The sequence below is a fragment of the Lipotes vexillifer genome, unplaced genomic scaffold (assembly GCF_000442215.2).
Source record: "Lipotes vexillifer unplaced genomic scaffold, Lipotes_vexillifer_v1.1 scaffold437, whole genome shotgun sequence".
NCBI lineage: Eukaryota > Metazoa > Chordata > Mammalia > Artiodactyla > Lipotidae > Lipotes > Lipotes vexillifer.
Genome location: NW_006785990.1, coordinates 1,443,789 through 1,456,443, shown reverse-complemented (window position 1 = coordinate 1,456,443; position 12,655 = coordinate 1,443,789). Strand labels below are relative to the sequence as shown.

The window sequence follows — 12,655 nt, the reverse complement described above, 5'->3', positions numbered from 1 at the left end:
TGGCTTCTCTTGTTGCAGTGCACGGGCTCTAGGTGTGCAGGCTTCAGTAGTTGTGGAACATGGGCTCAGTAGTTGTAGCCCTCGGGCTCTAGAGCGCAGGCTTAGAAGTTGTGGTGCACAGGCTTAGTTGCTCTGTGACATGTGTGATCTTCCCTAGACCAGGGCTCAAACCCACGTCCCCTGCATTGGCAGGATTCTTAACCACTGCGCCACCAGGGAAGTCCCTGTAATAACTTTAAATGGAGTATAATCTATAAAAGTAGTGAATTACTATGTTGTATACCTGAATACTTCAATGTAAAATTTTTTAAATTAAGCAATTTTTGTTGAAACCAGTGTTTGGTCTTAATATTACTTACAAATTTTGGATTTTTTTTCTGGAATAGTTTTTAGGACCTGGTACTTTTGCTTTTTAGTGCTTTTTATTCCTTCCATAATATGCACAGGCACTGACTTACATGTATGTCAAAATTTTAACATGGATTCTGTCTTTCTACCTTAAGTTTTAAGAGTCAAGAAATAGTCATATTTATTCCACATGTATTTGAGTGCCTAATACACGCAAATTTTCTGTGTTAGGCACCAAGAATTAGGAGACAAAAGGAAGTCTGTCTTCATGGTGCTAATTTGCTGGGGTGGGGGTGAGTGGTGGTGGAAGCTGGAGAGTAAACAAACAAAATCAATTTGAAGTAAATAGGGGCTGGAGAGTGGGGATGAGGAAGAAGTGCTATTTTAAATTATTTTAAAAGGGGTGGTCAGGGAGGGCCTCTCAGAATGAATAAAGGTTTTAATAAAGACCTGAACAAAATGAGGAAGCAAGCTTATAGCAACAGGTATCTGCTATATGCAAAAGGAAACCCCAAAACCCTGTCATTTCTCATTCTAAAATTTTAATAACAGTTTATTCCACAAATAATCTGAGAGCCCATTATATGCAAGATACAGTTTTCTAAGAGCTTGCTTTTCTAAATATATTCATTTTATTTTTCTGATAGGACGAAGAAATATGTTCACTTTCAGAATTTGCTCTTTATGATCATGTACCGACAGATGAAATTCTCTTGAAATGTGTCGTTTATGTTCAGATAGGTGTTTTCTGAAACATCCAAGAAGCCAGCTTTTTTAAATGACTGAGGGAGTTTTCTCAAACTGCTGGTCCATGAGAATACTGTGTATTTCTATCTGGAAAATATTTATTTTTTGACTCACTTATTCCCAGAATCCTTTAAGAGGTGTCCCTGGGCCCCCATACTTGTGACTCAGTGTCAGGGAGCCCCAAGCAGTGTGCAAACATCAGCCTCACTCAGGCCTTCTTCCTTAGGGTTGAGAAGCAGCAGACTAAAAGGATGAGAGGTGGCTTAACCCTGCAAAACTTGTAAGGGTTATTGAATAAGACCCCCAAAACCAAAGTAGTGGGCATAGCCGCTTTCTGTGTCCCCTCTACCAAAAACATCTAGTTTGGTAGAGGATTGGGGGCATTAAGACTCCGAGTTGTCTGTCTGCTTGGCTACCTCCCATCCTTATAGAAGAGTGAAGGGAATTGCTCATTTCCAGGAAGGAGAGATGACTTTGTCAAGCTTCTCATTTCTTGGTTGAAAGAGGCTGGCAGTGGATGAAGGGAGTTACAGGTAAGGATCTCTTTGGTTATACCCCATTGAAGCCAAAACCTCTATTTAGACATCTGATATTCAAGTTTAAACTGTCAAGCCTGTTAACTATCCATTTGCCTATAGCAAAATTCTTGAACTCTCTGCTACCAAGTCACCTAAAGGAAAAAGTAAAAGAAAGAAAAGCCTCCATGGAGTTACTTGCCTCCCTGAAAGTGTAAAAAACATTCATTTGAAGGTAATTTTTGTCTGTGAAATCGTATTTACTGTTATTTCCCACTGGGTTATAAGTCCCTGAAGGACAGGGCTATCTTATCTCAAAACCCCCAGAAACCCTACTTGATGCTACTCATACGAGAAAGCAAACACTGAACTAAACCAATCTTATTCTCTTAAATATGAAAACACTTGAATCAAATTCAGTGCTCATTCTGTCACTCCTTCTGTGTATCTAATTAGCAGCTTTTTCCCTACTGACTCTTTTTTTTTTTTTCTGGCCAAGCCACACAGTATGTGGGATCTTAGTTCCCCAACCAGGGATCAAACCCGAGCCCCCCTGCAGTGGAAGCATGGAATCTTAACCACTGGACCACCAGGGAAGTCCCCCTATTGACTCTTTAGTCATAAGCTACTTTAGGTGTTCTTGAAAATAACCATAAAAAGTGTGGACATTTTCAATTTCTAAAATTCTTTTTTCAACATGCCAGAAGGATGTTCTAAATATATCCCCTTCTTCCTCACCCCCCTTTTTTTTTTAAACCGCCAGGTATCCGTTACAGCACTGATGTGAGTGTAGATGAAGTAAAAGCTTTGGCTTCTCTGATGACATATAAGTGTGCAGTGGTTGGTAAGTGGTCTCCTTTGCTGTTACCTAATAAGAACTCTTGGGGGAAATATGTTTGCATACAAGGTTACTTTTAAGATGTTAGAGAAATATACCTCATCAGAAGTGGGGGTTTTTTGTTTTTGTTTTAGGTTGCACATTTTGACTTATATTATTTTTCAATTAGCCTTAATTAAGATTTAGTCTTTTTTTTAATGGGGAACTTTATAGGAACTAATTGAATTTTCCTTAAGTGTAGATCTTTAAATTCCTTTCTATACTCTGTAAATAAGACCAAATCAGTAATAAGGAAAATAAATATGCCATTGCATTTTAGAAATAGTAAAGCACGCTGATTAAATATGCATTGTAATTTGCCTAGTCTAGTATTCCGTTCACTAGAATTTTAAGGTACAACATTTTAGAAGAGATTGTGGGTTTATTTATTGAATTTTCTGAAACTAAAGCTAAAAGTATCACACTTGTATAGTATTACACAGTACTTTCTGCCTTTTTAATTCTTTTAGCCTTTATATGGAATAACTTTCAGCCTTCTCTTTCAGATGTGCCATTTGGGGGTGCCAAAGCTGGTGTTAAGATTAATCCCAAGAACTATACCGTAAGTATCAAAGTGACATTAGTGCACGTGGTGCATTTACAAAGGACTTGAAATTACTGGACTTCTGTGTATCCCCTATACCAGTGAGATTAATGGTTCCTATTGCTTTTATAAATTTCTTTATTTCTTTCTTTATTTTTGGCTGTGTTGGGTCTTCGTTAACGCGCGTGGGCTTTCTCTAGTTGTGGTGAGCAGGGGCTACTCTTCGTCACGGTGCACGGGCTTCTCATTGCAGTGGCTTCTCTTGTTGCAGAGCACAGGCTCCAGGTGCGCGGGCTTCAGTAGTTGTGGCTGTGGCTCGTGGGCTCTAGAGCACAGGTTCAGTAGTTGTGGCACACGGTCTTAGTTGCTCTGCGGCATGTGGGATCTTCCTGGACCAGGGCTCAAACCCGTGTCCCCTGGATTGGCAGGCGGATTCTTTTTTTTTTTTTCTTTTTTCTTTTTGCGGTACGCAGGCCTCTCACTGTTGTAGCCTCTCCCGTTGCGGAGCACAGGCTCCGGACGCGCAGGCTCAGCGGCCATGGCCCACGGGCCCAGCCGCTCCGCGGCATGTGGGATCTTCCTGGACCAGGGCACGAACCCGGGTACCCTGCATCGCAGGCATCTCAACCACTGCGCCACCAGGGAAGCCCCTGGCAGGCGGATTCTTAACCACTGTGCCACCAGGGAAGTCATCCTATTGCTTTTAAAAGGAATGGAAAAACAAGCAGATAATTAACTCATTGAGTGTTTTGCCATATGAAAGGTCACCTACTTACATCAATGTCCTTTTTCATTTTCTTACTTGGTTAAAAGGTAATTAATATAATTAGTATACCTTCATATTCTTAAGCATTTATATTCATGCGTGTTATATACGACTGTAATATAAATGTATTCTATATATAAATAAATATTATATCATATACTATATATAACTGCTCTGAGGTTTTTATGTTGGGATCCCAAGGTTCTAGTGACATATCTTAACTAGTTTGGTAAAAATTTTATTATTTATCCTATCAATTCCAAGTTAATTTAAGCTGCTAATTAACCTCTGTATTAAGTTAAATAAATTATGTGAATAAATATCTGTATACAAATAATATATGATTTTATTTTTTAAATTTGCAATTTAAATGAAAATACACCATAAGGATTGCTCATAAGATCCTATATTAATACAAGGAGAACAGGTTTGAGCCTTAGCGCTACTATGTGTTCCTCACGTAACCTAATTTCTGGTCTCTCAAATTTAAAATTTAATTTCCGTTTAAAATGGAAATACCTACTTTATGAATTGTTCTGAAGATTACACAAGAAGATATATGAAAATATCCTATAAGTAGAAAATAGGATGCAACTATTAGTTATCTCCACAAGTGGCTTTTTTATCAAAAATTATTTTTTCATTATTGTGTTTCACCTTTTTCCTTTATAGGATAATGAATTGGAAAAGATCACAAGGAGGTTCACCATGGAGCTGGCAAAGAAGGGCTTTATTGGTATGTATTGCCATGTAGATTTACACAGCGTGGGAACATCTAAAAAGTAATTGTCTTAATTTAAACTCCTGCTTTTGTCTATACATGCATAGAGAGACTTGTCCTCTTACTTTGCGAAATTGGGTTCTGTGTTAAACATGGTGAACATACCTGGGCCTGTTCATGACACCTCTCTAATAGAAAAGTTCAGGTTCTCAGTATACAGTGTGGATACCAGGAGAGGTCACTTCCACCTCTTCTCCTTGTACAGACATAATAAAGGTTTTTGATCAGTGTAACGGCATTGAACAACAAGCACAATCACAATTGTGATATCCAAAAAGATTTTAGGAACTAATAAACAGTTTTTAATATGCAAAAAGCAGTTTTGCAATAGTAATCCTGTTGCGAAAGCAGTGAGAAAACTGATGCTGTTTGGAATTGGAGGCTTAAGCAGGCCTTTCCCTTCAAAGCAGTGGGCACAGGCTGGGAGTGTGGAGGCTCATGCTGATTGATTACTCACTGTGACATCACTGGCTGATTTTAAGGATTCCTGGGGCTCCTAATGTTTGTTACTTGGACTAAATTTCTGAGGGTACTGATCTTCATTTTCTTGATTTTCTATCGTACTATTATCTATGTCATATGTTATTTTGTGTATGAGATGTGAATATTCTTTACTGTAATATATAGTTATTATTTAATCTTTAAATTTCAAGCAAATTGTCTATTTTTTTCTTGTCCTAGAAAGATTCTGATTTGTTTTTAAAAAATAAAATCATTTAATAGAATTTTGCCCCTTTAACAATAGTTAAAACTAAGAAGACTAAAATAGGAAAGAAAATCTACTTTTGCTGTTTTCCTGTCTCTCTTGTTTTCCTTCCCCAGTATTCTTCTCACTGTTGACAAGTTCCTGTGAACTTAATATATCCTTATTTTGAAATCTGCCCCTTTTAAGTAACACTAGAACTTTACTAGATTTGTCCTGTCTTTTATAATTTAAAAGGCATTTGGATTCTTGGCATGCATCCTCCCTGGCACTGCCGTGAGCTTTACTTACACAGTCATTGTACAGGGGTAGTTAATGAGATAACTACCTCCTTCACAGAAATATCTACTAATTCTGATAGACTTCATAATTTTTTATATCATAACTTAGCTTAAACTCTTAGCTTAAATCTCAAACATATTTAATAGTCTTGAGTGGTATCAGACTTTATTCAGTTGTATTTATTGTCCATATATAGAGGATATCCAGCTTAATTTTCTCTATATTGACAAGAACCCTGTAATTGCAAAGGTTAAAAAGTGATTCATTGAAACACTGAAAGCTTAAATATTAGCAGTTTGACTTTTTTGCTTATGTGCAAAAGCCACCATGTGGCTAAACTGACATCTGGGCCCAGAAAGCTTTGTAGCATAAGAGAGATGCAGTTGGCATTCTTTCCCTCTCTAGGGCACAGAACTACTCCTGAGCAAACCTTTGGAACTGATGTCATTTCGGTTATTTTCTGACTTCCCTTTCCACAGAGTTTCAGATTTTGAGTTAGACCTGAATCTGGGTCCTGATTCTGTCACTTCGTGTGAGTTTAAGGTCAGCTTTTCAGTTCTGCAAAAATAGTCAGCTCTGGTTTTGATAGGGGTTGCTTTGAATCTGTAGACCTATTTGTAGAGTGTTGCCATCTTAACCTTTTTTTTTTTTTAATTTTGTTTTATTTTTTTATACAGTAGGCTCTTATTAGTTATCTATTTTATACATATTAGTGTATATATAGTGTATTTTATACATTAGTGTATACATGTCAGTCCCAGTCTCCCAGTTCATCCCACCACCACCACCCCCCACTTTCCCCACCAACAGTGCCACTTTTCATCCAAGGGAGAACATTCATACCTTATTCTATTTTCCACTTTAAACTAGTCCATGAACACTGAATGTCTTTCCATTTGTTTTTGTTTTTAAACATACATTTTATTTATTTATTTATTTATTTATTTGGGGTTTTTTTAATTAATTAATTTATTTATATATTTTTGGCTGTGTTGGGTCTTCATTGCTGCACGCGGGCTTTCTCTAGTTGCGGCGAGCGGGGGCTGCTCTTCGTTTCGGTACGCGGGCTTCAGTAGTTGTGGCTTGTGTGTACAGGTCTCACACTACTTTTGTTAAGTTTATTCATAAGTATTTTATTCATTCTGATACTGTTCTAAGAGATATTAGTCTGCCGTATTCTTTTCTTAAGAAGTCTTTGATACCAGGATAATACTAGCCTCATAGAATGAGTTGAGAAGTGGTCCTTCCTCTTTTTCTTTCTTTTTTAGTTTGTGCAAGGGTGTTAATTCTGTTATGTGAGTTTTGATACCACCTTTGTAAACTGTGAAATTCCCTTTTCATCCACTCTATCTCTATGCACCAAAATTACCCTTTTAGCTTTACCCCTACATTCATTTTCTGTGAAAGCAGTTGCTTTTTTCAGCCAATTTTTTATCTTATTTATACTGTTTTGGGATTGAGTGATGGCATTTTAACTTTCCTAAGGGTAGTTACCTGCTTTTAAAAGGATGGACTTTCACACCTGTAGGTATTTGAGAATTTACCTGTAATCCAGGAATTGCTTGTAATCTGTACATCCCTATACACTGATTTTGTATGGAGTAGAAAACTCACAAGCCTAATAATATTTTGTGATTTTGCTTTGGGTAGGGGGAGCTATCTGACTTCAGCATATCTAGACTAATAATTGTTTTTGAAAAACAATTTATCATTATACGTTTTTGATTTACAAACTACATACCTCAAACTTGCCCTTCTCCAAATAGAATTGTTATTTGAGGCAACAAGCTTATTTAACACTTGGTATTGCTGAAAACAAGCATAAATACTTTTGTAGATACCTCTAAAGAGACGTGGGAGCAATTTGTCATTTATACCTTAGGAGAAAAGCGATATGATTAAATATACTTGTATTACCCTCCATTTGAGGTATGTCACTGTAAAGGGATGGGAATTGTGGCCAATGGACCAGTGGAGCCCTTCTGTCAGAGGATGAGGCTAGGATATGGCATTAACTGTTCCAAGCAGGAAAGTTGTATGGGGTGAGGGTGGATCGGGGGAAGTTAGACTTCTTGATATTTGTAAGACGCCTAAGGAAAAGAGTACCAGGACATAGGAGAGTTACAGGTTGGGTACGGAACGGGGAGCAAGAGTGTAAACAACAAAACTTTGACGATTTCAAAGTTGTCTTACACCAATCCTGTATCGTCACATCACAACTTGTATAAGGATGTACATGCGTAGGGCCTGGGCCCCTAAACTGTAGAAGAATATTAGAATGGACCTCACTCTGTTGACTAAAGGTAATAATCATAGGAAGAACTCAAGTATACCTCTTAGAAAGAATTTAATTTGGGAGACAATAGTTTAATCATTTAAAAGTTGTGTTTTTCTTTTTATAAAGATAACGAGTTTGTATTTTACAATTAAAACAATATAGAAAGTTATAAACAATGCTGAAGTCTAAACATAGGGAAGAAGTTTAAATGGATGTACATCATTCTTTGTAATGGCTGCATAGTATTTCTCTGTGTAGATGACCGATTAAATAATTAGGTTGTTTTGTATTGTATTCTTACTGTTTTTGATGGGTATATTTCTATGTGTTCCTGCCTTTACAGATTTGAGTGGGCACCATTTAATACATTTCCATCTGAGATCTCACTGGACATCAGCATCAGTGCTGTCATTGGCACTTGTTGCTGCCTGTGGGCTAGCTTCTTGTTATCCTCAAACTTTTTATTTGCTGATCTGAGGAGCTGAAAGTCAAGGCCTAAAACTTTCTGTACAGAGTAAGCTTTGAATAATAGGTCAAAGCAGCATTACGTCACGGGTAAAAGTATTACGGGGCTTAACGTAATACTTCAGCAGTGTGTCTTTTCCCTTTTTTACTTGGTGAGGAGGGCTTACACCCCCAGTAAGCAAGTGTGTCACTGTGCTGTCTCATACACATAAACTTTCTAACCATAACAACCCTCCTTATGGTACTGTTATCTCTAAGTACAGTTTAAGGAACTGAGGTCAAGAGATGCTAAATGATTTGCCTATGCTTGCAACATTCAGAAATCTGTTGAGTGGCTTATCAGTTGTGCATAGCTAATTTTACATAGCAAGTGAACACCAGTGGGAGAAGTTATCATGTAACACTGTGTATCTGTAAATTTTGTAATGAAACATTTAATAAGTATTTCTATGACTTGAATTAGTAACCTAGAAATCTAAAGTTTTCTAGCCATGGTAGCTTTGTTATTATAGAGAATTGCAAGGATCTATGCGTTTGAGATGCATTTTTCTTAAAAATTGATGCGATGCCCTTTCCCTGTGCCCCCAGGTCCTGGCATTGATGTGCCTGCCCCAGACATGAGCACAGGCGAGCGGGAGATGTCCTGGATTGCTGACACCTACGCTAGCACCATAGGGCACTATGTGAGTACCCACCAAAGCCCTGAGGGCTTCATTTGCTATCTACCAGAAACAACAGTTCAGATGATGATATGTATAAGGGGAGAATTCACTGGGTTTTTCTCCTCTCCTTTAATATCGTGATTTTATATGTTACTTCTGTCTATCTTATATCATAAACGCAGTGAACTTGGATTGAGCTTTTACTCTTATGCAACCCTATCCTGACCACTGGGATGGGCCCTCAAAGATCACCTCCCAGGGCAGGATACATTACCAGACAGTAAAAGGGAAATAAGGAAGCATTCAATTCGGGCTTTTCCCTCAAAGGAACTAAGACACATTAAGCAGATAAGGTATGGAGATAGTGTAATAGTAGGGTGGAGAGTTTCTAAAAGCAGGCTTCCTGGAAGAGGTATTTGGTCAGGGCTGGACGTTGAAAATGGATAGAATTTAAACATGGAGATTTGGAGGATAGGAGGGGAAACTGTAGAGCTCAGATTGTCTGAAGATAAGGCACATTTAGAAAGGTAGTAAGAGAATGATGAAGTAAGTGGAAAGAGTAGAAAAATACTCAAGTCCCAGTGTTTTTATTTTACTTGCTAGTCAGCGGGGGAGCCTTTGATGCTGACCCTTCCTTAGGGGAGAGGGGCTGGCAGCAGTGTTAGGCTGGAGCAAAGAGGTGGCCTCCACAGTGTCAGTGTCTGTCTTCACAGCCGGGAGCGAGAGGGCTGGGGAGAAGCATTGGCTCATGACAGAGGTAGACTCAGCAGGACTGGTTGCATCTTTGGGACCAAAGAAAAGGACAGGATTGAGTCAGAAAGAACCAGGAGGACTTAGAGTCTGGGGGCTGAGCAGAAGTAGTGCCATTAATACAGAACACAAGAACAACAACTAACTTCATCTTTGAAAGGGATGGAACCTTGAAAAGCACTTAAGGAGTAGGAAGAGGAAGTGAGTTGAAAAGACATTTTGTTACCCAAAAACTGGGATCATCTCTTGGGTGTCGAGCCAAAAGACACAGCCAAGACAAAGATCAGTAGAAGGATTTATCCCTTGCAGCAAGTAGGGAGAACACTGGGATCTCTCCCAAAGCAGTGTCTCCCTGAACAGCAAAATTGGGGAAGTTTTCAGTTAAGGGTACCTGCATATTCATGAAGGGACTTGGGTGGTTGGCAGAGTCCAAGCTTTAGTTAAGTCACTAAGACCAGAAAAGGCCAACATCGTCATCCCTTAGGTTCCAGTTGATCTGGAGGTTGAGCACTTCAGGCTTATCTTTACCATTGAAACAGAACTGGGAGTCTTTACAACTGATAAATTACCTTGGCTATTGTTACTTCTCTTGCTTGATAACATTCTTTTGTTCCCTTAAGATCATTAATTACTGAGACCTGTTCAAGTCCAAGCATTGTAGACAGACTTTGATAACAAGATGGCTTAGATCACAAAATGGCTTCTCATGTCAAGAAAGCCATGCCTGGTTCTCTTCCTCCAGGGACCCCCTACCCTAACTGCTCACAATTTATTTTAAAAATATAGAGAGAGCACTTACTACACAGGAGGCTTAAAGTACAGCAAGGAGTTCAATACAATTGGGGTAAAGGCTAGAAGGAAAAGTTTTTTTGTTGTTGTTGTTGGGTTTGTTTTTTTTTTTTTTTCGGTACACGGGCCTCTCACTGTTGTGGCCTCTCCCGTTGCGGAGCACAGGCTCCGGACGCGCAGGCTCAGCGGCCATGGCTCACGGGCCCAGCCGCTCCGCGGCATGTGGGATCTTCCCGGACCAGGGCACGAACCCGCGTCCCCTGCATCGGCAGGCGGACTCTCAACCACTGCGCCACCAGGGAAGCCCAGGAAGGAAACGTTTTGATGCTATGAAGAGTACTGGGGACCTGACTACGGTAGTCTCTGGAGTAGGATCAGAAAAGCCTACTTGAGATGTAACCTTCTGGTCTGCACTCTGAAAGATGAGTACACATCAACCAGGGGGAGTGGCACTGGCGAAGGGTTGGAAGCAGAAGGAAGCACCTGGGTAAAGGTCCTGATGTGAAAAAAGGTGAACCTGAGAGGCTGAGGGAACACTATGGTGGCCAGAGTAGAGAGGGCATGAGAGAGGCCAGCACAGGAGAGTCGGACCAGATCCCTACCTTGTAGGTGACAGCAAGGACTTTGGTCTTTGTCCTGAAAACAGAGGGAAGCCAGTGAAGTGCTAATTGTAAGCAGGTGTGTGACACAGTAAGCTTCACTCTGTGTGCAGCAGAGAATGGGATTGTTGGGGACAGGAGACTACACAGGAGTCCAAAAGAGATGATATTGGCCTGCCATAGAGTTGGAGAGGAATGGACAGATTGAAGAGTGATTGGGGGGTGGAGGGGAGGAACAATTAGTTCGAAAAGAATGAGAAGTGCCAAGAGCTTCGCGTTGTGGATGTTCGGAGGGGGTGGTTCTAAGACAGCAATTCAGCAACTAGATTGGAATAGTGAGGTTGGAGCCAGACTGCAAGGGCGTGTTGAGAGGGAAGTAGGGCATGAAGAGTAGCCCTCACTTAAGAAAAATGGCACTAGAGAGAAGACAGCTTGAAAGGTGCCTGTTTCTAAAGAGAAAAGGTTTTTTTTTTTTTTTGCGGTATGTGGGCCTCTCACTGTTGTGGCCTCTCCCATTGTGGAGCACAGGCTCCGGACGAGCAGGCTCAACGGCCATGGCTCACGGGCCCAGCCGCTCCACAGCATGCGGGATCCTCCCAGACCGGGGCACGAACCCGTATCCCCTGCATCGGCAGGCGGACTCCCAACCACTGCGCCACCAGGGAAGCCCAAGAGAAAGGTTTTTGTTGTTCTTGGCATGTTGATTGGTGTGGGCCACAGATTCATCTTTTAAGGGCCCTAGTGGAAAGATCAGCCTTAGAAGAGGAGGAATATTGTTTCCTCTAAAAGGAAGGAAGGGGGCATCTAATGGAGGAATTTAGGCTTGTCTCATTTCCTGGGGGGTGGTGTAGTGTGTAGTTGGGAGCACACTCAGACACCCTGGATTCTGGGACTGGCTCCTTCACATACCAGCTCTGTGACCTGGGGCAAGTGCCTTAAGCTCTCTGTGCCTCACTTTCCTTATATGTAAAATGACAGTAATAATAGCACCTAGTTCATGAGACGGTCATGAGGATTAAGTGAATGATAGTATAATTATAACTGGCCCTCAGTAAGCATAATAAATAAATATTTATAAACACTGAACCAGGTAAATTCCACAAATCCCCTGAAATAAAACAGGAGCAGTATGAGACACTTCAAAGAATTTTGGTTTTGACTGCCATTTCCAAAATGTTGCTTTTCCATGTCACCTTCTTATGTTAAATGAGCTCTGGTTATGGTCTTTCATTCTTTTTAAGCAAGGCATTAGATTGAATAGTACAAAACAGTGGACAGTACATTGTTATTCGTAGCTCTCTCCCAAAGATGACAAAAGAAAGTTTTGTGAGGCCCTGCCAACTCAACCTTGGACTAAACACTGGTAAAAGACTGTCCTCCTTAAAGTGATAGGAAATACAGGGCCTTCCCTGGTGGCGCTGTGGTTGAGAGTCCACCTGTCGATGCAGGGGACACAGGTTCGTGCCCCGGTCCGGGAAGATCCCACGTGCCGCGGAGCGGCTGGGCCCGTGAGCCATGGCCGCTGAGCCTGCGCGTCCGGAGCCTGTGC

At 40.4% G+C, this 12,655-nt stretch overlaps 1 protein-coding gene across 1 annotated transcript in view; it reads left to right on the top strand.

Moving 5' to 3' along the window:
• Positions 1-12,655, top strand: part of GLUD1 (glutamate dehydrogenase 1) — a 41,826-nt gene that overhangs the window by 13,766 nt on the left and 15,405 nt on the right. Inside the window, exons 2-5 of the mRNA XM_007458364.1 lie at positions 2,374-2,454; positions 2,994-3,049; positions 4,470-4,533; positions 8,895-8,989. Coding sequence (XP_007458426.1) covers positions 2,374-2,454; positions 2,994-3,049; positions 4,470-4,533; positions 8,895-8,989 — 296 coding nt within the window. The remainder of the gene's footprint in view (positions 1-2,373; positions 2,455-2,993; positions 3,050-4,469; positions 4,534-8,894; positions 8,990-12,655) is intronic.